Raw genomic sequence first — 25,093 nt, 5'->3', positions numbered from 1 at the left:
GCTGGCTTTCCTGGCCACAAAACCAGGAAACCAAGTGAAGAGATGGTTGGGGAAGAGCTTGGCCAACTCCATCATCCTGTCTTTTTCTGGTGTCCAAGTTATCATCTGCTCCATCTGGCTGAGAGCTTCTCCCCCCTTCCCTGACTCTGACCTCCTTTCCCAGCCTGGAGAGATCATCCTGCAATGCTACGAAGGGGCTGTTGTCTTGTTCTACGTCACCCTCAGCTACATGGGCTTCCTGGCTGCCGTCTGCTTCACGGTGGCTTTCCTAGCCAAGAATCTGCCTGGTGCCTTCAGTGAAGCCAAGCTGATCACCTTCAGCATGCTGGTCTTCTGCAGTGTTTGGGTGACTTTTGTGCCCACCTACCTCAGCACCAAAGGAAAACACATGGTGGCTGTGCAGGTCTTCTCCAGTGGTGGTCTGCTGGGCTGCATCTTCATCCCCAAGTGCCACATTATCCTTCTGAGGCCAGAGCTGAACACAAAGGAGCATCTCACAGCCAGAACAAATGTAAAAACATGAGACATAACACCATTGTGATATTGGAAGAAATGCACCCCTTTAAGCATCCCTTTAAACAATTGCATTGTTTCTTCAGTTAAACTGGCTGACTCCATTTTATCTTTTCATTTGAAAGGAGACATAAATTATTTACACTTTGATGGTATGCAGGAATCCAAGAAAATCATATATGTATATGTTTTCAAATAAGAAATGGTTGAATGATTGGAATTCTTGTATTTCTCTATTCATTCCAATAAATCTAGTTAAACATAACTCTGTTTAAGTCATTCAGAGACATTTAATATATAGCAGTCGCCAATGAACCGGACACCTTATAAAAATAATTTCAGCAGTTATTCCAATTGACAGTGGTTGAAACTGTACATATGTTGAGAAGGAGTGAGTAGGAAAAGAGGCTAGCTGGAAGGACCATGCTCCCACTGTGTTGTTTGGTCATCTCCATGAGAAGCATTGCCCTTTGCACCAAGCCCGGTCGAGGGTGTCCATGAAGGCTCTCTTGCTAAGATGTTGCCATCCCAAGAGACCCAGTGGGCATAATTTCTCACAGATGCCCTTTCCTGTGAAGGGGGTTTTCTATGAGATCCTGAATCCTCCCCTCTCCCCTAATTGGGTGATACCCCAAACAGCCGATTCTTTCCCCTGATACTCAGGGCAGGTGGAGACTGGAGTCCAGAGGTTTTGAGAAATGACAGGTTCTGCATCTTCATCCCCAAGTGCTACATTATACTTCTGAGGCCAGTGCTGAACACAAAGAAGCATCTCACAGTCAGAAGAAATGTAAAAACATGAGATATAACATCATTATGACAATGGAAGAATTGTTAATGTTTCTTTTATTTGATTTCCATTTTGATAGTATGCAGGAGTCAAAGAAAATGATATCTATATGTTTCAAAATGGGGAATTGTTGAACAACTGGAATTCTTGCAGTTTCCTCCTCTTTCAATAAATATTGCAAAAGAGACCTCTGTAAAATTCAGAGGAATTCAGCTGTTCAGCAACAGCTACTGAACATGATACCTTGTTATGTCTCCCCCTTGGAAACTCAAACGAACAAACGGAAAGCAGCCATTTCACAAACAAATCAAACTGGACGGGTAACAAGAAACTGCTAGAATTCCCCTTACAAATCCAAACAGACAGAGAGCACATTACAGGAACGTCCTCATGCAAAGTAATCATTTTGTTCCTGGCGAAAGGCACTAGCTCAGCTGTGTCCTTTTATACCCATTAAGGCAACGTGCTAATTAACTGGCTTGCCCATCCGATTAACGTTTCCTGGTTCTGACGTCAATCCACGATCTAACAGTCATTAGATTCCAAATTCCCGGCAGAGCCGATCCTTCCAATCACAACACTATCCCCCACCGCAGGGCCCTTCCCCCGAGTCTGATGCTTAGGGCCAGGATCTGCTTCAGCAACTTGAGGTGGGACGGAAGATGTGCCCGACCTAGGGTTTCCCTGAGGTCAGGCCTACCCCGTTTTCCTGACGAGCCAAGAGTGGTTTCGGGTACGGGTCTGCGGGTCCCTCTCCATTTGCAGGAATTTACAAAATGTCCCAGACCCCCGCAATAAAGGCACAAGCCTTCCTGGAACCGTCTCGAACGTTCCCGCGCTGTTAAGCGAGGGCGGAGTGCTCCCAACTCCATCGGCTCCTCCGTCTTAACCATAGTTTGTGAACAAAAGAGAGAAGGTGGTTCCACAACGGGCCGTCTGCTTCTGCGCTGTTGTAAATGGGCTTCAATAGTAGGCACTGGATCACTAATGCATCCAGGGTTGGAGCCCGCTCTGCATGTACCAGCTCATCTTTGATGGCATCAGACAAACCCTCCTGGAATGCAGCCATATGAGCCGGTTCGTTCCAATTAGAGTCCAAACACAACAAACGAAATTCTGCAACGTATTCCTGAAGGGAACGTTTCCCCTGATTAATGTCCCGTAAACGTCTGTTCACAGTTTGACTTTTAATTGGGTTTTCAAACATAACCCTTATTTGTTGCAGAAAACCCTGAAAGTTATCCAGTAAAGGGCTATCTTGAGTTAACAAGGGAGTAGCCCATTTAGCAGCCTGCCCAGATAAAAGGCTGAGAATGAATCCCGTCCTGGCCTGGTCATTTGGAAAGTCTTCAGGCCTCAAGGACATAAATAATTGACACTGCCCCAGAAATGCCGGAAACATGTCCATTTGTCCTGAAAATTTCTCCGGCATAGATACTGGGCTTTTCCTCACAGGAGGGGCAGGGGGAACAGCAGGAATTTGCAAGCTTGAAATATGATTCAGCAACTGGGTTACCTGGTTTTGGAGAGTCTGGTTACTTTGTAACAGCTGGTTTATCTGTTGTTGTTGCTGCTCCACCAGATGCTGCAGTTGTTTTGTATCCATCTTGATTTGAAGATGGTTTGTTTATGGCTTGGAAGCAAAAAATGTAATGTCTCACTTATATTCTTAGCTGAGCAGACAAGGTTTCAAAATCCAAAATATTCAAACGTAAACAAAACCGAATTCAAAAGAAATAAATTAGCACAGTTGTCCAGTCTTTTGGCAGACTTCCCGGAACCTGTCAGGCTGAAAGATGGTTTGTTTTTGGGCCAGGAACAATAATGTTATGTCTCCCCCTTGGAAACTCAAACGAACAAAGGGAAAGCAGCCATTTCACAAACAAATCAAACTGGAGGGGGTAACAAGAAACTGCTAGAATTCCCCTTACAAATCCAAACAGACAGAGAGCACATTACAGGAACGTCCTCATGCAAAGTAATCATTTTGTTCCTGGAAAAAGGCACTAGCTCAGCTGTGTCCTTTTATACCCATTAAGGCAACGTGCTAATTAACTGGCTTGCCCATCAGATTAACGTTTCCTGGTTCTGACGTCAATCCACGATCTAACAGTCATTAGATTCCAAATTCCCGGCAGAGCCGATCCTTCCAATCACAACAATACCTTATAAAAAACGATTGATGCACTTGTTCCTACTTACAGCAGCTAAACATGTGGGTGGGTGGTGAATGACTGAGCAGGAAAAGAGGTTAGGAGGAAACTGTGGGAACCAAACACCAGCCTGGTTGCCTGATCCTCTCCCTAAAAATACCAGAATGATGTGAAATGCCATGTTTGACTGGATCTCAGCTGAGCAGTAAAATCTTCATCCTTCTTATATGAGTCTTTCTTGATTTCCTGATAAAACCTCCTTTGCAGAAAGAACTCAGCAGAACAGCTGTCTGGGATTTAAGTTTGGGGTTGTTTTTATTTTGGTATGTACTTCACAGCAAAAAAAAAAAAAAAAGGAAATTAAAAAATGAAGTGTGTAAAGAAATTTCCACCGTATTTTTTTTTTCATCAACCAGAGAAATAAAATAGCAGTTTTCAGGCCCTTTAATTTTCCACTCTACAGTTTGTACCTTAAAGCATTTCTCTGCTCCTCTTCCAAGCTTGCCTTGTCTGTGAAGGGCTGGAGAAGATGTCCAGAGAAAGGGGACCTTGGGACTCTTCCCCAGGAGGTTGTTGCAGGGATCCTGTCTCAAGGCAGCCGCATCATTGACCAGGTCACAAACTTCCAATGCTGCATAATGTTCATCCAGGTCCAAGAAGGGGCTGAATAAGTGGGGAGGGGACTTCTAGGTTTCTAGGAAGAGGCACCCATGGAAGCTGCTCTGCTCTCCAACCACAGAGATTGTTGATCAATTGTGAATCAATTTTTATGTCTCATAAAGGCTCCTAACTGCGAATAGGATCCCTTTGCAAATTCCATTTTAAGGAGATCAGAAAAGCTCTGGTGGATCAGAAGAAGGTCAGTCTAAGATTCACACAAATCCCTCTGATTCTCTCACAAGCAGTAGAAGAAGGCAGAGACTTGTGGCTTTCTTCCACATGGAAGAGGGGTTTATCCAGAGTTGGTATTCAGTAGGTTCTGACCAGTTCTGGAGAACCGGTAGTGGAAATTTTGAGTGGTTCGGAGAACTGGCAAATACCGCCTCTGACTGGCCTCGCCCCCATCTCTTCTCTGAGTCCCAGGTGATCAGCTGGATCTCCTTTGGTTGCCATGCACAGGAGAATGAAGCTGGAAAGCAGGCTAGTGGGGTGGGGAGGGAATGGGATTTTGAAGTAACTTTCCCCTGCCATGCCAACCAAGCCACGCCCACTGAACCGGTAGTAAAAGAATTTGAATCCCACCACTGCATTTATCCCACAATTTCCCTTTCCTCCATCACAACACACAATATTGGACACTCAGCCATCTCACACTCTAAGAATTTCCAATTTTAGTATCTTACATTAATCCGAGAAAATGTTTCCAACTTTCCCACCCCAATTTAATAAGAACTAAGGTGGGACTGGAATTCAAAGGTCTCCTGGTGATCCGCTCAAAGTCCCCCAGGAAGTTTTCCTGCCTGAAGGAGGATTAGAACTCAGAGCCTCCTGGACCTTGGCCCATACAACCAACAAGTAATGGGTCATAGATCCTAAATCAATTATTGTCAGGAAGCTCACTCAAATTGACCGGCAATTTATGCAAAAACATTGGGGTTGTGTGGCACTGAGGTAGAAGCGAGGTCTGCCTTTAAGTTTTTGGGGAACAGGCTGGGTGACTCAGTATGTCTTTATCCCACCTCAAAGCGAAGTGGTCCTGTGAAGCAGGGTCTAAAGAAGGATGCTAAAGGAGGCTGCGCAAAGACTCACGACTGTGGAGTGGGTGGCTGACGCTGGCCCTTCCACAATTATGGGGCTCAGTTGGGTAGCACAGGTGCGCTTGGCACCACGTGATTATTGACAGTTTTCATGTAGTGTGCAAAACAGTAACTAGGTTTTCCTTCTAGTTTAGGTTTTGGGACTGGGAAGATTGGGGTGTTGCAGGGGGAAGTGCATTTGTGCAATACCCCCTGTTCTAGGCATGCTTTTATTAACTTCTGCATGGACTCTATTGCTTCTGACTGTATTCTGTATTGGGGAATGGAGGTTGGTGGCCCTGTCTTTCCTTGAATTGTAACTTGGGTAGCAATCCTACTTCAGTGGGATCCCATCCCCATGGAGAGGCCAGTAGGCTTCTGGGGTCTGTGGGCAGATGGGTGTCTCTCTCAATTGGACCTATTGTGGTGAGGGGTGTATGTTTGACTGGGATGTCTAAGTGGAGCCCCTCTGTAGTGCATATGATGGTTGCCCTCAGCTTGCAAAGCAAGGCCCTGCCCACGAGGGACAGGGGAGGTTGGGGACAGTTAAGGAATGGGTGCTCTAAGGAAAAGAGGGGTGGTTTTCCCTCCCATCCCCATTAGGTTCTCAGTTCAATGTGCCGGCACCACAGGCTCACCCTAATGACTGTTGCACCAGAGTGGCGCAAGTGGCTCAATGGGGTAAGCCTGTGGAGCTGGTGCCTTGAACACAGTGGCGGCAGCACTTTGGGAAAGTAACTCTACTTTTGCAAATTGCCGCCCCTGTTGCATTCTGCCTGTTTGTCCGTCCATCCATCCATCCATCCATCCATCCATCCATCTAAAAGGTCTGTCTGCCTGCCTGCTTTCCTGCCTGCCTGTCTTTCTGTCTACCTACCTACCTACCTACCTACCTACCTACCTACCTATGTAGATCTATCTATCTATCTACCTACCTAACTACTTATCCATCCATGCATCCATCAAAAAGGTCTGTCTATCTACCTGCCTTCCTTCCTGCCTGCCTGTCTTTCTGTCTACCTACCTACCTAGTTATCTAGAAATGTAGATCTATCTATCTACCTACCTATCTATCTACTTACCTATCTACCTATCCATCCATCAATTCAAAAGGTCTGTCTGTCTGTCTTCCTGCCTGCCTACCTACCTACCTATCTACCTGTCCATCCATCCATCCAAAAGTTCTGTCTGTCTTCCTGCCTGCTGAAACCAGTTTCTGTGGAATCAAATGCAAAAACCCCAAAAGCCAATAATCCAGGCTCACTGCAGTTCTTATTTATTCTGTGTCCCCTCCTTAAAATAATGGGAGGAACTCCTACAGGCAAAAGAATGCACTTATATTTCTACGTTTCAGGAAAAGAGAGCAAACATACATATGCATATTTAAAAGATGATGGGAACATGAATATTAATAACTAGCAAGGCTCAAGTTACCTCCCCACCCAATTAGTGTTGCTGCCCTAAAGAAGGAATTATTATGTAAATAACAAGAAACTATCATTTGTATTGCCATAGCAGCTTGGATAAAATAAATTTAGAAATGAGGACATCAGTGTTGTCCCATACATTCCCTCGATATTTCTATCTTGCTAACATGCTCCCATTCCTCCAAGAAATCTTCCAGGCAACTTTTATTTACTTCAACAAAAAAATAATTGATCACTCATCTGGAGAACCACTTGAACCATTTTATAATTTTGTTCTGTTGGAACATGTTAAGAATTAAAATTCCTCTGTCTCACATTTCCAACATTTCTTCTGGCTGTGAGATGCTCCTTTGTGTTCAGGTCTGGCTTCAGAAGGATAATGTAGCACTTGGGGATGAAGATGCAGACTAGCAGACCAGCACTGGAGGCCAGGATGGAGAAGACCTGCACAGCCACCACGTGTTTCCCTTTGGTGTTCAGGTAGGTGGGCACAAAAGTCACCCATACACTGCAGAAGACCAGCACTTTGATTCACTACTACAATCTAATCAGAGATGCTTTGCCGATTCTAGTCCAATGACCTGCTCCAGCAGGGTTGGAAGGGAGTGTGTGTGTGTGTGTGTGTGTATGTGTGTGCATGGCTGTCAAAACTCCCAAAACAGGTCAAGTAGCTCTGGGGAGGCCAGTCATAAATTAGAACACTTGCTAAGCAAGCAGTTGACCCTGTTTCTTTTGACTTCCTAGATTATTTGTAAGAATAATAAAGGCAGGAAACGAAGAAATAAGATTATACCAGGCCACAGAAAGGGAAGGAAGAAGCCTCCACTCACCTCCTTAAGACTACAACACGCATCTTCCTGCAAACCACCAAGCTAACCCAGGACAGACCCAGGAGAGCAAATTTAATTTCCTAGATTATTTGTTCAAAAAATAATTAAAGGTGATTTATCAGTAAATAAGATTATACAAGGCTACAGAAAGCGAGGTAAGAAGTCTCATCTGATCTCAACATTATAACCCCCATCTTCCTGCAATCTGCTGAGCTTAATCCGGACAGACCCGGGAAACCCAATTTTAATCTCCTAAATTATTCGTAAAAATAATAAAAGCAGGATATAAAGAAGTAAAATTATACAAGGCCACAGAAAGGGAAATAAGATGCCTCCCTTAATTTCCTCAGCCCCCCTCCTCCCCTCCTCTGGGGTCTCCCTGGGACAAACCCAGAAGTTGGGGTGGGCTCATTCCTGACCCAGAAGGGGCTTCCTCCCCTCTGGGCCTCACCCGGCTTCGGTCAGACACAGCTGGGAACCTCCTGAAGGAGAAGAGAGTCTCATTGCACATCAACCTGGCCCTGAAAAGCCACAGCTTGAACCCGGAGCCACCCAGGATCTGGTCTGCGGGCCCTGAGAGCAAAATCTGAGGGGGTTCAGGGGGAGAACTTCCAAGCGGTGGACCTGGGATACAGGCCTTCCTCTGTTCCTCCCTGCCAGGGTGGATCTGCCTGTCCCTTAATTCCCCCCACTCAGCCCCCCAGTTCCCCCTTCTGGGCCAAGAAGTCCATATTAATGTGTCCCCCAGTGAAGAAACATCCTCCCTGAACAACAGATGCAAATAAACCAGGAACAAAGGAGTTCCAACAGCACCTTCAAACCGCTTGGAGGTTTTTTTGGTATAGAAAATCTTGGTCCCAGAGATGGGAAGGTCAGAGGGGTCCCCCTCCCCCCCAAATAGAAGATCCCCACAACAGAGGAAGAGCAACCAGATCTCCAGAAATCATGTCACTAGAAATCAGGTTGCACCATCCACCACACTCTGGGGATCACTGCCATCTTTGTAGGGTTTTCCTGTGATAAGATGGGTGACCAGTAAATTGAATGGATATATATTTAGATAGATAGATAGATAGATAGATAGATAGATAGATAGATAGATAGATAGATAGATAGACAGATAGACAGACTGATAGATAGATATGGATGAGTGGGTAGATATAGATGATAGATAGAGATATAAAGATAGAGATAGATATGGGTGGATAAATAGATAGATAGATAGATAGATAGATAGATAGATAGATAGATAGACAGCTAGACAGACAGCTAGATAGATATGGATGGGTGGGTAGATATAGATAGATGATAGATAGAGATATAAAGATAGAGATAGATATGGGTGGATAAATAGAGAGGTAGTGTCAATGTGTGCTCCTTTCAAAATCCAAGAAAGAAATACCCAGACTCCATGGATCAGAGCAAAGTTATTCTTTTACTGGAGAATGAAAAGGAAGCTACAAATAGAATTCCGAAACTGAGAATTTGGCACGCAGATCACACATACAAAGAAATGGAATTGTTCCCACCCCCCGAAATCCAGAAGTCTCTTCCAATTAAAAGTTCTGAATATGATCATGTGGGCATCTTCAGGTGGTGATGAGGCCTCTGTCCCTTGACCTGGGCATATTTTGATAAGACTTCGCAGCTGCGCAAAAAGGGATAGAGGCTAACAAGGAAATGGAAAGTTGAAAAGAAGAAATCATACACCCCCTCCTTTTTCTGCCCACAGTAAAGGAATGCAAAACACCTCCAGCTCTCTTCCCCCCTACAATTACCCCCCCCGTTGCTAATGACAGCCGAAAGAATTAAGCCTAGCAATAGAGAAGATATGGGAGAAATAAATGAGATAGTAGTTAGGGTACCCGAAGAGATCTTGAGGCTGACAGGTAGGTAGGTAGGTAGGTAGGTAGGTATGTAGGTAGGTAGGTAGGTAGGTAGGTAGGTAGATAGATAGATAGATAGATATGGATGGGTAGATATAGATAGATATGGATGGATAAATAGATATAGATAGATATAGAGATAGAAAGACATATATATATATATATATATATATATATATATATATATATATATATAGAGAGAGAGAGAGAGAGAGAGAGAGAGAGAGCAGACAGACAGACAGACAGACAGACAGACAGATAGGGATGGATGGGTAGATATAGATAGATTAGATATAGAGATAGATTAGAGATATAGAGATATGGATGGATAAATAGATATAGAGATATAGAGATAGATAGATAGATAGATAGATAGATAGATAGATAGATAGATAGATAGATAGATAGATGGATGGAGATAGATATAGAGATAGATAGATAAATAGAAAGATAGCTAGATAGCTAGATAGCTAGCTAGATAGCTAGATAGCTAGATACCATGTTTCTCCAACAATACAGCATCCACCAATAGGAAGGCCCAGCATGATTTCTAAGCATGAGGTGAAATAAGCCCCACCCCCAAAATTTAGGCCTATTTAAACCATGCATTTCCCCACCAATTCTGACATCATTCATTAGAACTACACGAGGTGAAGAGAAATGGGGGTGAAGGGCAGGGGTGAGGTGGGGGAGAAAACTTGCCTTTAGGAGTGCCCTGCAGGTAGCCTAGGCTAGAATACCCCGATATACCAATAGAAAATCAGCCAATAGAAGCTCCCCGAAGGAAGAGTCTCCAGTCACTTCAGGGGGTGGCATGGCTGCCCATGTCCCCTCGCCATTAGGCAGTGTCTTTCAGGTGATGGAAACTCCCCAAGGGCAATCACCAGCCACTTCGATTGGCCGGTAGAAGCGGCCTTGGGGTGAGCGAACACACATACTCCCCTCACTGCGAGGCTGCTTCTATTGTCCGACGAAAGCTCCCCGAAGACAGAGTCCCCAGCCACTTCAGGGCGTGGCTTCGCTGCCCATGTCCCCTCGCCATTAGGCAGTATCTTTTGGGCGATGGAAGCCCCAAGGCCGCTTCTACCGGCCGATCGAAGTGGCTGGTGATTGCCCTTGGGGAGCTTCCATCGCCCGAAAGACACTGCCTAATGGTGAGAGGACATGGGCAGCCATGCCTCGCCCGCAAGTGTTTGGGGACTCTGCCTTCGGGGAGCTTTCGTCGGTCGATAGAAACAGACTCGTGGAGAGGTACATGCATATGGGCCGCTCTAGGTGGGTGAGGAAATTAAGTCACCCTGAAAAAACGGCTAGGCTGTTTTTTCAGGGGTCAAAAAAAATAAGGCCCACCCATATTTTGTGAGTAACATGGTAGATGAGAGAGAGAGAGAGAGAGAGAGATGGCTAGTTATGGATGGATAGATAGATAGATTATCTGATAGATAGATAGAAAGAAAGAAAGAAAGAAAGAAAGAAAGAAAGAAAGAAAGAAAGAAAGAAAGAAAGAAAGAAAGAAAGAAAGACAGACAGGGATGGATAGATCACACCTGCAGAACTTACAATCCATTCTTTATTTAAAAAAGAAAAATCAATATATAAAGAATCTTGGTGTATTATAGGAACATGGTAAAATAACACAGGAATGACAAGAAAATAAAAATAAAAAATTCCATCCATTCTATATTTTTCTCCCTATTTACCCAATGGTCTAGTCCACAATCTGTCACTTTCCTGCTTCTTAATGAGCTTTTATCTCAAAATTAATATTGCTGGAAAAAATGGGAAATGAAATTTCACTTCAGGCACAAGCAATTTTAAAATCAGCTGCAATTAAGATCAATATTTAGGATTATGACATAGAACAAAATTCCAAATACTCTTAACCTTGGGTGAGTTCAAGGGTGCCGATTGTCACTAGAAGACAGGCAACACTACAGTTAAATGGCATTAACTTAGAAGTGGCACCAAACTCCATAGCTCTGAATGACTTTCCCCAGAAATCTCTGGAGACAAGAGGCCATGTTGAAGGACAGCAGAAGTCAATTTCCTGGGTGTTGAACTCTCTTCCCCAGCATCACTTTCTGGACTTGCCCTGACTGGGAGGAAGGACCACAACCAAAACAAAACAGTGACCCCAGGGGTATATCTGTAATTTTTACTAACATTTTTTGTTTCAGCCTCTCCTCTGCAGATGGAGCCCAGAAAAAGTTCAGGATCCCAAGAGGAGAAGTTGCTTCTTGCTGTAATTATGACCTTTTAGACCTGTGGTGCTATATCTCCAGTTTTTGACTTCAATGTAGACATCAGATTGAAGCCACATGCAAAGGATCTTCTATCAGAAAAGGATAAATTCCTTGGGTGAAGCTCTCTGGGACCAAGTTTTGGGACAGGTACAGGCTCTGCTCTTGATTGCACCTTTCTCCCCTTTGCAGATGAAACTGAGTGATTCTCTGTTTAGATCAGAAAAGCCACTGGCACTTCTCAGAGTCTTTGCATTTTTGAAACTGTTCCTGTGTTAGAAACAGAAAGTGGATTGATTAATGCCATGAATGATGGACCTTCTGCTTCTGCTTCTGCAGCTGCTGGTGTCCCCATCAGTCTGTGGGAAACTGAGAAGGAAATGCCCATTGAGTTTGGAGCACCAGGATGGCTACAAACCATGGAGCTTTTACAGGCCTGGAGACCATCTCATTGGTGTGGTCACAACTGAAACATTGGTGTCACCTATAATGTTGCCCTTCAACAGCCCTCCTATACCTTCTTCTTCGTAAGTCATGCAGGGTGATGGAGTTGCACTCCCTCCATGTGCAATTCTAACACATTCCTTCTTTTCTTCTTATTTCACTTATTTTTGTACCTCAGGACCTGTCTAATTTCCTGAATGATTTTTATTTCCATGGCTTCCCTCTTTTGCCTTATTTTGTGGAAGAGAGTAAAATCCAGAGATGGTGTTTTAAAATCCAGATGATTTTCTTTCTCAGTTCATTCCTGAGTTCATCATTTGAATAATGACCTTTGTTTAAGTAGCAATTGAAACAATTGTAATTGCCTGTCTCATTTGCATAATTGATCATTCGATTTGGGTCAATGTTGGCCTAAGGCTTAGTAGGTTTGTGAAGGATTATATATTTTAAAAATATTTGTTGTTGCTATTGAATATAATAACATGAATATTGTTTTTACAATAGGGAGAGTTCTGATCTCGCAAATAGCCTAAGATTGATTTTTGTTGTTCAAATGGTCCACAAGAATTCCCAGCTCCTGCACAATCTCACCCTGGGCTACAACATCCATGACAACCATATGAGCCCTATACACACTTCAGATGCCTTGCTGGACATTCTTTCCACTGGAGAAGCCAATGTCCCCAACTACGGCTGTGGGAGGAAGGAGAACCTCCTGGCTCTGATTGATGAAGCTTCCAGGGACATCTCCATCCAGATGTCAACATTTGTAGGCACCTACAAAGTCCCACAGGTTTGTGTGTGTTTTTCTCTATCTAAGGTGAGTGGGGTGGTGGGGATGAACAACAGATCCAATATCTTCATAGAATTCAAGAGCTGTTTTTCAGAATATTAGGGAACATATAAACTATGTCTTAGTCGATTATATTCATCTTCAAATTCACCATTAAAGAGCCATAAGGTCCCTATAGATGATATTCTACTGAATATTCAACTATTGAAAAACTATCCAGGTTTTCAGGTCCTCCATTAGCATGTTCATTTTCACATATCAATAATATCTGCCTTATCCAATTGGAATCAAGTTGGCAAGAGTCCTGTCTATGTATAAAAAATTATTAAGATCACAGGATCTGAAGAGTATTTTTGGGGTGGAGAAAAGAAGTTCAGCTCCTGCCCTCAGAGGTACAGTAAGTTATGAATTTATAACATTTCTACTTTGTATAAATTCAGGGTATATAATTATTGGTTTAAAATTAAAGCAAGTCCCAAAATAGGCAAAATTTCAATTAAAGACTTATTGGATTGTACAACTGACAATTTGTGTTAGGAGTTGCGGTCTCTTAGTCTCTTGTACATCTGGAGAAGAAGCTGAAAAATGGTTCCACAAAGAATTTGGGATATAGAAGCTGAGAAAGAGGTTTCAGTATTCAGAAATAGCACATAAATTTGCCCTATATCTTAGATCCAAACATTGTATCTGACATCTGCTAATTTGAATCTAATAGTTGGAATTGTAGGGGTGACACAGAAATTTACATTGCATTTTAATTGTTTTTTATTTAATATGATTTTGCATTCCATTTTTATAGACAATCTTGTTAAATATTTAACTGTCTTAAATATTTAAACTGTGACTAAGGAACAAACTGTTCTGATATGTTCATCAGAAAAAAATGGGTGTGTCAATAACTAATATCTTTGAGTTGATCTAGAGCACATTATAACACAGCATTCTTCATTACTTTTTCAGATCACTCCTGGAATTCCTTCAGAGGCTCTGAGTGATAAAAGGAGATTCCCCTTTTTCCACCCATTGCTCCCCAAAGAAGGATTCCAATACCCAGCAATCATCCAGCTGCTCCTCCATTTCAGATGGACCCTGATTGGCCTCTTTGCTTCAGACACAGAAAAGGGAGATAATTTCATGAGGACTTCCCCTCCGATGCTTGTCCGGAATGGAATTTGTGTGGTTATATCACAACGATTCACAACAACTGGACATACAACATCCCTCAGGAAGGCCCTTTCTAAGTGGAGACAAATCAATGTCTTTGTTCACTTTATGGAATTTACTCTTATCTGGGACAGAATTCTTCCTTTTCATGAAGCACTTATGCATTTGCGAGGACCCATTGAAGGGAAAGTCTGGATCCTCACAAATTTTGTAGGGCATACAATAAAGAAGCACAGACTTCTCAAATACATCCATAGTATTTGGAACTTTGGTTATCTGAATAAAAAAAGGCCAACAGATGCTGCCTTTGAACCTTATTTCTTTGTGGAAGATCAGTTTCAAGATCATTATTTTTTCTGTTTCCTTTCCAAGCATGTCTTTTCTGTCAAAGGCCACAGAAGATGTACCCAGAAAGCCCCACTGGAGACCGAGGAGAAAAGGAACAGGAAACGGATCATAAATAACCCTCATCGCTACAGTATCATTCAGACTTTGGCCCAGGCCATGAATGCCGCTTATTCCTCCAGATCAAGGAGGGGAACGAAGGAGGGAGAAAAGAGGTTCGGGGCTCCGAGGCTGCAGCCGTGGCAGGTATGGGGGGTCCCAATAAGGATCCATTCATCTGAGATCCTTTGGAGTAGGAACCAAAATGAGAAGGAGGGGAACATCTCAACCTTCTTGTGCTACAAATGGTCAAGAGATTTGCACCATCTAATTGCTCCTGTCTGATGCTCTGGAATAACAGGGAGAAGATCTGAAGTTTCTGTCTAGCCTCTGTTGGAAGAAATATCCTTCTGGGTTCAGTTCCAAGTGGGGAAGGAAGATGCTGGTAACATGGTGACTGCTTGGAAGAAGGTTTAATGGTGGACAGGAGCACATGCCTTGGTTGAGGAAAGAGGGGCTGAGATGCTGAGAGTGCAATTGTTTTATGCCCTCGTTTGGGATTTGAATTGGAGCTTGTATTCTGATTAGTTGTCAGACTCCCATGGGGCCATGCAGGGCCAACTCTGTAGGCTGTCCTGAGTCCCAGGCTTAGTTGAGCCTTGCTGGATGATGGTGATGTAATGAAAGGGCTTTGGGCAATTCCTATTATAGCTTTACCTGGAGTAGATCTTTGTTATGTAAAATAGACTGGCCTAGGCCAGGGTAATGGTCCATTAGCAAAGGTGGGAGTGGGCTGAGTTTCAGGCTCTCTGAGATTCTACTTTTCTTTTTAGGGGAAATATATTCTCCCTTTTTAGTATATACTAAAATATTTTATTGTCCTAGGAATGAGAAAAGTTTTAACTCCCAACACCTCTTTCCATCATTGGAAGAATGTTGAATCCTCCCTTGTCCAACTGAGAGATTTTGTAAATTGGAGAAGCTGCTCTCATAATCTCCTCCTTGTCTTCTCTCAAGACTCAGTTACAGGTTGCAGTCAAGTACGATTTTGGGATTGTTTTCATAAACATATATTCATGTACAAATAATTCAAGATGGCAAATCTCTCCAACACAGCTTCCTCCTTCATCCAGTCCACTTTTAGTACAGTCAGAGACCAGCATTACAATTAATAATAATAATAATAATGGAGAAATATAAAAATAAATGACAGTCAAGGGGCCGTTAGAGTCTGCCTAATGCTGAGTCATGTGTAAATATGTGGCAATATAAATATCCTAAATAAATAAATACATAATTTTGCATTACGGCAGAACAGAATTTGGCCCCATTCAGAGAAACTCCTTCCTACTGATCTGAGAACTGCAGTTGCACATAAAAGAGTTCCAAATTTCCCAGATATTTTACTAGGAGAGGCATCACAAAGTGAATCCTTGAGTCCTGACAGGAGATGCCACACAGCAGGCTGTGAACTCACTGGTGGGATTCAAATTTCTTTACTACTCGTTCTGTGGGCATGGCTTTAATTTGTGGGTGTGGCTTGGTGGTCATGTTACCAGATGGGCATGGCTTTGTGGCCATGCGACTGGCAAACCAAATACAATTGGTCTTCGCTTAATGGCTGGTTGCTTAGCAAGTGTTCTAATTTATGACTGATCTAACCCAGAGCTACTTGTCCTGTTTTTGGAGTTTTGACAACTGTAAACACAAACACACACATACACAGACCTTTCTAACCCTGCTGTTCTTTGATTCTGTAAGGATCTCCTGCTGGAGCAGGGGTTGAACTAGATGACCTCCGAGATTCGTTGCAGGCCAGCCCTAGATTGCTGTGCTGCTTCAAAGAGTTTTCTGAAACCAGGGTTTGTGCCCTTCCTTCCTCTCCTTTTTTCTCTCTCCCTTCCTCCTTCCATGTATTTATCTATCCATCCATATATCTCATTCACTTTCTCCATTCTCCCTCTCTTTCTTTCTCTCTTTCTCTCCCTCTTTCTTTCTTGCTCTTTTTTCTTTCTTCTCTTGCCCCCCCCCCCGTGTCTCTCTCACACACACACACAGACACAGAGAGTGGGGGAGAGAGGGGGGAAGATTTGGGACCCAGCCTTTTCGCTATACCCCACTGTCCCCCTTCCCTTCTCAGGCCAGGTGAGGGAGGAGAGGGTGTGGGTCAGGGCCAGCTGCTTCAGGCAAGTTGAAGCAACAATGACCAAGCATGGGAGATTAGAAGCCTGGGAATGGCAGCTCCTGGCTCAGCTGGCCTGAGGGGCTCCTGCAGGCATATCGTGACAAAGGGGGCAAGAACCCCCAGGACATCCGCCCACCCACCTGCTGGCTGGCTGGGCCAGGCTGGAAGGGGCGCATCCGCCAAGAGAAGGAAGAAAATGTGATCCAGGAGGGAGGGCAGGCAGGCGGATTTCCCAGGGCTGCTGCACATGCGCACTGCATGAGTAGCAGCGATAAACACAGTGCACATGTGCAACAGCCCTGGGACATCTGCCCGATCTGCACCACAGCCACCACGTGGTAGGGAAAGCTAGGAGAGCGACTGGGACAAGCGGGCGACAAGGTTCGGGGGTGTGGCCAACCAGGGGTGACCACCGGTTCACCTGAGCCAGTGAGAACCGGTTGAATACCACCTCTGTGTGAGCTGCAGTTTGAGTGGCCCCTTGTCCTCAGGGGCCCAGTCTCAGCTCAGGTGCTCTTTCTTTGTATCGGCCCCCTGAAACGGCTCTGGGAACTCTGTTGCAGCTCTCGGAGGTTAATTCCCTTTGGACTTTTGGCAGGTTTATTCGATATAAATATCTCATTGCTCTAAAGGCTGCTCAAATAAACATTCTTGGGAAGAGCAGCCCCATCTTGTTGGATTTCCAGATCTTTGAGGCCTTGTTTGAGTTCACTAAGTGCACTAACTCATCCCCCATCATTAAAAGCCCTTCCCTGCAGAAGCCACGGGGGCTGAGTACCAATGAGAATTTGTGTGTTCATTTTCCCCACAACAACAACCCTGTGAGTTGAGTTGGACTAAGAGACTAGCCCCAAATCCCACACCCTGCTTCATGACCAAGGTGGGACTTGAACTCACAGCCTCTTGGTTTCTACTTCGGGGGCTTCACCAGTAGACCAAACTGGCTCCCTTATATACTTATCAAGCTTGGCACAATCCTTCATCCAGTGCATCATTAATGTTCTTATATGAGATACTATAATTTATCAAATCGTAAAACCCAGATATTTTTCTACTGCTTTTTAGTCATACAGTTGTTTCTAGGAAGAAATCATAAATATTTTTCCAGAAAGTTGGTAATGTTTAAATAACATAAAAGTATATTTGCCTGAGAATTGTTATAAATCTTGTATAATAACAATTTATCAACCCTATTATATTAATGACAACATAGAAAAATTGATGACTTAACAACAAAATGTTGTACCTTCCCATTTTCACGACAAAGATTAAAAAAACCTAAAGATTATTTGAGTACCATTTTAAAATCAGTTTTTATCCACTTAATTATCATACCATCCACCCCTCACTTAACTAGGTTTTTGATCACATCACAAAATTTTTGTTACTCTTTCCTGAGATCAAGTTACGTCAGCATAATATATTTAGGAAATGAAATAATATGTGAGGATGACCTGCATCGAGCACATAAGTTATATCCCCCCCTTTCCCAGAACACACTTAGAAAGGGCTGTGATAGGAGGGAATGACTTTTGGGGGGTGGAGAAGAGATTCTGCCTGGGGAAGAACCAGATAAGAGGAGGACACCTACAGCTGCAAAAAAAAGGGTGGGTGGGAGATTTGTACTTTCTGACTCCCCAAATCCTGTCAGTGCAGCATTACAGTGAAGTGGGCCTAGCTCAGGCTTCCTGTCTGGGCTTCCTGGGAGAGGATGACCCTGACAATTTTCTTCTTCAGAAATCCGTGTTTCTGATAACCAACCTGTTGCTTTCAGGGAGTTCATAAATCTCCTTTTTTCTGTTGTTCAACTATATTTTGTCAAAATCTATATTGTCAAAATATGATCGACAATTTTTTGTGAACGTTTTTCGTTCACTTGTAAGTGTGGAAAGGGAACTTCATGAAGACAGTGGTGACACCCAAGCAGGAAAAGCCCAAAGGGAACATCAGGCCAGCCATAAAACAAACTTGCATAGGAAAAGAGATTTAATAAAAGGTATTGAAAGAAGCCCCCTAGACAAAAGCCAAGTAATTAAGAAAGCTAGGGAAACAAGAAAAAGAAATCCCTTACAAACAACAGGTCATGCCAAATCAGCAAAACAAATAGACAAAAGACACGAAATAAATTCCATAGCAGACAGGAGATTGCCACCAAAAAAAATAAGAAAACATTAGGATGAAACTGATAATCCAATCAAACCACCCCATGGAGTTTACCCTCTGGTGGAAATGAAGACAACCCCCAACAGGATTTAAAACATTAAGAAATACAAACACAAGCACACACACACAAAAGGAGAAAAGGTATAAAATTCAGGAGTTTATTATACAAAGATGGCTAGCCCCAGGAACACAGACTTCTTGCTATCTCTTGTCTTCCTGAAAAATAAACCAGCTTCCAAGCAGTTATCTGTGTCCTTGCACCGGAGCCCTCCCAGCAGGAAAATTGAATCCTCAAAAGAAAGGCATTTTCCAGGCTTTCAACATAAGATAGGGGTAACAGCTATTTTCCTAATGAAGCATGTGTGTAAATTAGACAACTACAGAAGATAGATTCAAATGTGAAAAAGTGTCTGGGATAAGAAACAAAGTTTTCTGCTTTTAAAATTGCTGCGTGTTCCCATTCTAGTTCCATCCTTTCCTGGAGAAGAATGAGTTTGTCAATATTTCAGACTTTGAACTCTACATGGACCCAAATGGAGAGGCAGCAGCAGATCTGGGCATTTTGGGCTTCTTGGTTCTTCCCAGGGATGATCCCAGGAGAGAGACCCTGGCATATTTTGTAAGACAGAGACTTTATATCGACCAAGATGTTCTTCCACAGCTAAAGTTGCTCAACAAGGTAGGAGAAAATTTTGGTATCTTCTCTCTGTTTTCCAAAGCCTGAGGTCCCATTTCAAGAGGGCTGATGCGATTCCCCAAAGATGGTTGACCTTCAGTGAGAATTGAATCCGGGAAGTAGAAACCGGATTTTTTCCCTTAGGCTGCTTGGGAGGTTTCCATATTGTTCCATTTTGTGGACCACGTACAATTAAGGGTCTCCATCAAACGGGTGAGAAACCCACAAGGGCTGGGGAATGTGTCGCTAAGAGCTTCTGGTTGTTTGCTCCTTGTGCCCAGAAGAGCAACAAAGGTGGCAATTCTGCTGACCGGGGCCTGAATCCAGGTTTGGACTGTATTGAATGGGATTGAATCGTGAGTGGACGGATCTCCTTTTGGCCCCATTGGGGGAAAGAAGCTTTTTCTCGCCCTGCTTGGGGAAAAGTGTCCCCTGAAGGGGCAGCACCATAATCCGGGCAGCTCTTAAGGAGGCCAGACCTGGCCAGAGCTCTCCATGCCTCCCTTTCACCCTCCCTGGGATGGAGCAATGGGCCTTCTGCTCCTAGGAAGCAGCTCCAAGGCTTTCAGTTCACCTGAAATTATCAAGATTGTTCTGATATCACACCTTAAAATTATGGGTGTAAGAAGAGGGGAGAAATGCGTGTTAATGGGGTCATGAGAAGGAACCGGCTGGTTATCACTTAATGCTGAAATCTTTTCTCAGTTCCATCCAGGGGTGGGATTCAAATTTTGTAACAACTGGTTCTGTGGGTGTGGCTTAATTTGTGGGTGTGGCTTGGTGGTCACATGACCAGATGGGCATGGCCATGTGGCCATGTGACTGGCAAACCAAATACAAGTGGTCCTCGCTTAATGGCCAGTTGCTTAGCAAGTGTTCTAATTTATGACTGATCTCCCCAGAGCTCCTTGACCTGTTTTTGGAGTTTTGACAACCATAAACAAACACAACACACATGCACACACACACAGCCTTCTGACCCTGCTATTCTTTGATTCTGTAAGGATCTCCTGCTGGAGCAGGGGGTTGGACTAGATGACCTCCGAGAACCCTTACAGGCTAGCCATAGATTGTTGCATTGCTTCAAAGAGACTTCTGAAGCCAGGGTTTGTGTCCTTCCTTCTTTCCTTTCTTTTCTATCTCCCTCCCTCCTTCCATGTATTTATCTATCAATTCATATATCTCATTAACTTCCTCACTGTCACCCTTACCTTCTCAGGGCAGGTGAGGGAGGGGAGGGTGAGGGGCAGGGCCAGCCACTTCATCAAGGTGAAGAGGGGGCAACCAAGCACAGGTGAGTAGAAACCTGGGAACGGCGACTCCCGAGGGGCTTTCACGTCAGACGGCCTGGAGCGGCCGAGATCCGAGTGAGCATTGCACCAAAAGTTCAGCTGATCTCCCACTTCTTTGGTGCTGGCTTTAAGGAGCCATGGGGTGAGGCCTGGGCTGACATGCAACAGCAGTGCCTTTAACTGCGCTCGCTTGTATGTGTCCAAATAATCCAGCGAAGACACTGAAGGAGTCACTCTGGTAGACTTGCCCCCTCCGCAGTCCCCCTCCTGCAGAAAGTGGCCATTCCCTGAGCTAAGAAGGCAAGGAGCTGCGGCTTGACTCACCCAATTCCTAGGACTACCTCAAATGGTCCCAATTCTTCTAGGAGAGGGCAGCTCCACCTGGCAATCCCCCTTTCCCTCAGTGGTCTGACTTCCCGTGGCCCGCCTCCAGCCTGAACACCAGGTCAGACCACTAGAAGGCCACTTCCCTGCTTCTCAACAGTGCTCCTATACCAGCCACAGCAGGACCCTCCACCTCCTTCCCCAAATTCTCCCTCAACTTCGAAATGACAACACCTGTTGCCTACATGGGTGGAACCGGGTGGGTGTGGCAGGGCCAACCAGGGGTGATTATTCTGGGACCAACAAGGGGCTGCATGCGGGAGAGGGAAGGGATGGTAGGCAAATGGGCCATGCTCCCTGATCTCCCTCCCCCACACCTCTGCCTCACTGCTGGCAGGGTCCAGCAGCTGCGTGAATCCCAGCTAATCCTATGTGGAGAGGCTCGTGTTCTCCTGCTGCTGGGAAAGCAAGGGAGTCTTTCCCGGCACAGCGAAAAGTTTGCAACTTCCCCTCCAATAGGGAAACAGGCAGTTCTGTGTGGCAGAGAAGCAGCCTGTTTGAATCCTGTTTCTCTCTGCAACCCGGAGCTGTGCCGGGAAAGACTCTCTTGCTCTCCCAGCAGTAGGAGAACTTGTGCCTGTCCACATGTCTTCCAATACAGTGAAATGTAGCTCTGGTCCCCACCAGTCTGCATCTCGTGTCTCGCCTGGATTTACCACACATACTGGGCCTTACCTGCTCAGGGTGAGAGTGGCGGGTGGTGGCAGGAAAAGGCAAGTGGGGTGGGGGTGTTAAAGGTGACCGGCAGTGGCAGGTAGGTGACTGGGCCCCAGAGCTTGCAGAGCCTCACTCACCCAGGGAGATCAGGTAGGGCCACAGTGGAAGGCATGCAGCAATGGCTGGCCTGGCGAGTGGGCAAAAGCAGGCTGCAGGCGATGCCGCACATGCACGATAAGGACTGACTGGGAGCGGAGGGGAGGGGCAGGTGGAGAGGGGAGGGGCCAGTCAGTGGTGCAATTTGCCAGTTCTCCGAACTGCGCAGAATCATAACAACCGGTTCTATAGAATAGACAGAACCAGTACAATCCCACCACTGGTTCCATCTCTCCAGACTTTTCTATTTAATAAAGTCCTTTTTTTTGGCAATGTGAGATGCTAAAAGCAAAAGCGAGGAGCTAAAGGAAGAATCTTTCAGGAGTTATATCTCCAACCATTTGGAAATAGTGAGAGATTTTGTCTTTACTGAAGTGAAGACCAGAGGCTAATATCTAATATCTTGTCTAATATCCATGTTTACCTCCATTTTCCATGGACGGAGAGTCCTAACACATTTCCTTTGGCAATCCTGTTTTTTTTCTGCTCAGTCGTTTCCTCAATCTGAATGTGTGGAAAGTTGTCATCCTGGATTTGTCAAGAGGGCTCGAGAAGAAGAACCAGTTTGCTGTTACAACTGTGTTCCTTGTCCAGAGGGGACCTTCTCCACTCACAAAGGTGGGTGACACCAGAGGAAAATGGGAGGACTGGTGGAACTAGATCCATTGAGAGAATTGTCATAAAAGTCTGAATTAAAACACACTTTTAAGCTTAATTGGTTTCTGGTTTATTTCCGAAATGCCTCATTTCTTATCTAAACAGAAGAGCAAAAAGACTGTGAAGGAAGGGCTGGATAGAGAGAGGTGGCTGTGGCAGATTGGACAAGTTTTACTACTGCCAGAGAAAATATTTCTTCTTTTTAGGTTGGATGTGTCTTTCCTTCCACATTGACTTCTCCCGGAACACCTGAGTTCCTTGAAATGTGAGGAATGGTTTTAGGTCCACTACCTGAAAGTAGAATTGCAATGTAGTCTACATGGGTTCCCTTTGAGGAACACTCAAAAGGTGTTGCTGATATACGAGATGCCCAATGTGGTGGCATGGACAGTCATGCCTGTTTCGGGCTGCACCCATATCACCACTGCTCCAATGGCCATTTCAAATTATTTCCAGCAATCACTTGATCCGCCAGCATCCTCTGAGGCAAGTATGACAAGAATTGCCATCTGACAGATAAGTTTCTCTAGAAAGATTAATTGATTCATTATTTACCTTTAGTAATGGTGGTTCCTATCAATAATCTGAACATTGCATAAGAAATCTTTCAAGTCCTAAGCCTTCCCTCAAATTCATAGCCTGTCCAAAATATACCATAGCTATACTTTTTAACAAGTGATAGTTATTTTTTGTCTCTGGAGATATTAAGAAATCCATCCCAGAAAATGCTCCTGATAATCACTTGTTCCCAAAGAATGTACAATATATCTTGAAATGCAAAGGACAAAGAAATATGGGGTTGGTTTTTTTTTTCTCAGATACAGAAAAATGCACCAAATGTCCGGATGACAAATTCCCAAATAAAGAAAGAGTCCAATGTATCCCCAAAGTGATAACCTTCCTGTCTTATGAAGAACTTCTGGGCATCATCCTGGTTTCTTTTGCCCTATTCTTGTTCCTAACCACAGGCCTTGTTTTAATCATCTTCATTAAATACCAAGAAACTCCCCTTGTCAAAGCCAACAACCGGGACCTCTCCTACATCCTCCTGGTCTCCCTGCTGCTTTGCTTCTTGTCTTCTTCTCTCTTCATTGGTCAACCAAGGAAAGCCACCTGCCTTCTCCGACAAACGGTTTTCAGCATCATCTTCTCAGTTGCTGTTTCTTCTCTCTTGGCCAAAACCATCATGGTGGTGCTGGCTTTCCTGGCCACAAAACCAGGAATCCAAGTGAAGAGATGGTTGGGGAAGAGCTTGGCCAACTCCATCATCCTATCTTCTTCTGGTGTCCAAGTTATCATCTGCTCCATCTGGCTGGGAGTTTCTTCACCCTTCCCTGACTCTGACCTCCTCTCCCAGCCTGAAGAGATCATCCTGCAATGCAACCAAGGGGCCGTTGTCATGTTCTACGTCACCTTTAGCTACATGGGTTTCCTGGCTGCCGTCTGCTTCACGGTGGCTTTCCTGGCCAGGAATCTGCCTGGGGCCTTCAACGAAGCCACACTGATCACCTTCAGCATGCTGGTCTTCTGCAGTGTCTGGGTGACTTTTGTGCCCACCTACCTCAGCACCAAAGGAAAACACATGGTGGCTGTGCAGGTCTTCTCCATCCTGGCCTCCAGTGCTGGTCTGGTGAGCTGCATCTTCATCCCCAAGTGCTACATTATCCTTCTGAGGCCAGAGCTGAACACAAAGGAGCATCTCACAGCCAGAACAATTGTAAAAACATAAGACATAACACCATGACATTTAAAGAATTGTAAAATTTCCTTTTATCTCAAAGTAGACACTAATTATTTCAACTTAGATAATGTGCAGGAATCAAAGAAATCATGTCTACATTTTTCAATGGGAAATGTTTGAATGACTATAATCCTTGCAACTCTCTTCATCTCAATAAATCTTGCTAAAGGGAACTTTGAAAATCATTCAGAGGAATTTGTTATTCAGCCACTGCCAATGAATTTGACACCTTATTCATACTGAGAGCAGCTAATAGTGTATCTATGAGAGAATGAATAGGAAAAGTGGTAAGATGGCTTGTGTGGGAGCCAAGCTCCAACTATGTTGTTTTACAATCTCCATGAGAGCCATTGGCCATCCCACCAAGCTAGAGAAGGTGGAGGTCTCCAGGGCCTCTTGCTTAGATGTTTTCATCCAGTGAGACCTAGTTAGCACCCCTTTCTTATAGCTGCTTCTGCCCTGTGAAAGAAGCTTCTCCATGAGATCCACCATCCTCTCTCCATCCCCTGATTAAAGTCAGTTCTTTTCCCCAATGCTTGAGGTAGTTGAGATGAGTCCAGAAGATGCAGAAGGAGGAGAAGCCCCACAGGAGAGTCAGGCTGTGTCCTGACGAAATTGGACTCATTGTGGCTGCACTGTGTGAATAGTTGCAAGCAGGCCTTTGGGGGCGTCTCAAACTCCACCAGAGGAAAGAGGGTCTCTCTCTCTCTCTCTCTTTCTCTCCAAAGTGGGAAGCCCAGCAGTGCAACCCTTGAAGGCCTCACCTGGGGGTTCACCTCAGTCCTCTAAGGCTGCTTCCAGCTTTTTGCCTCGGTTGTGAAG

General features: G+C 44.4%; 1 protein-coding gene across 5 annotated transcripts in view; it reads left to right on the top strand.

The window, feature by feature from the left end:
- Positions 1–24,444, top strand: part of LOC148123679 (vomeronasal type-2 receptor 26-like) — a 27,535-nt gene extending 3,091 nt beyond the window's left edge. Inside the window, exons 2-8 of one of the 5 annotated variants that reach the window (XM_087919068.1) lie at positions 11,527–11,725; positions 11,915–12,102; positions 12,524–12,812; positions 13,773–14,567; positions 19,175–19,387; positions 22,365–22,491; positions 23,349–24,444. In XM_087919068.1, the coding sequence (XP_087775194.1) occupies positions 11,654–11,725; positions 11,915–12,102; positions 12,524–12,812; positions 13,773–14,567; positions 19,175–19,387; positions 22,365–22,491; positions 23,349–24,259 (2,595 nt within the window). In that variant the 5' untranslated portion in view covers positions 11,527–11,653 and the 3' untranslated portion in view covers positions 24,260–24,444. Of the gene's footprint in view, positions 1–11,512; positions 11,726–11,854; positions 12,103–12,523; positions 12,813–13,772; positions 14,568–19,174; positions 19,388–22,364; positions 22,492–23,348 lie in introns of all 5 variants that reach the window. The other 4 variants (XM_087919067.1, XM_087919070.1, XM_087919069.1 and 1 more) reach the window with 4 other exon arrangements.
- Positions 24,445–25,093: the final 649 nt, after the last annotated feature.

Source organism: Pseudonaja textilis, unplaced genomic scaffold, assembly GCF_049901715.1.
Source record: "Pseudonaja textilis isolate UNSWEBS1 unplaced genomic scaffold, rPseTex1.2 PTEXSCF25, whole genome shotgun sequence".
Lineage (NCBI taxonomy): Eukaryota > Metazoa > Chordata > Lepidosauria > Squamata > Elapidae > Pseudonaja > Pseudonaja textilis.
This window is presented reverse-complemented; position numbering and strand designations above follow the sequence as displayed.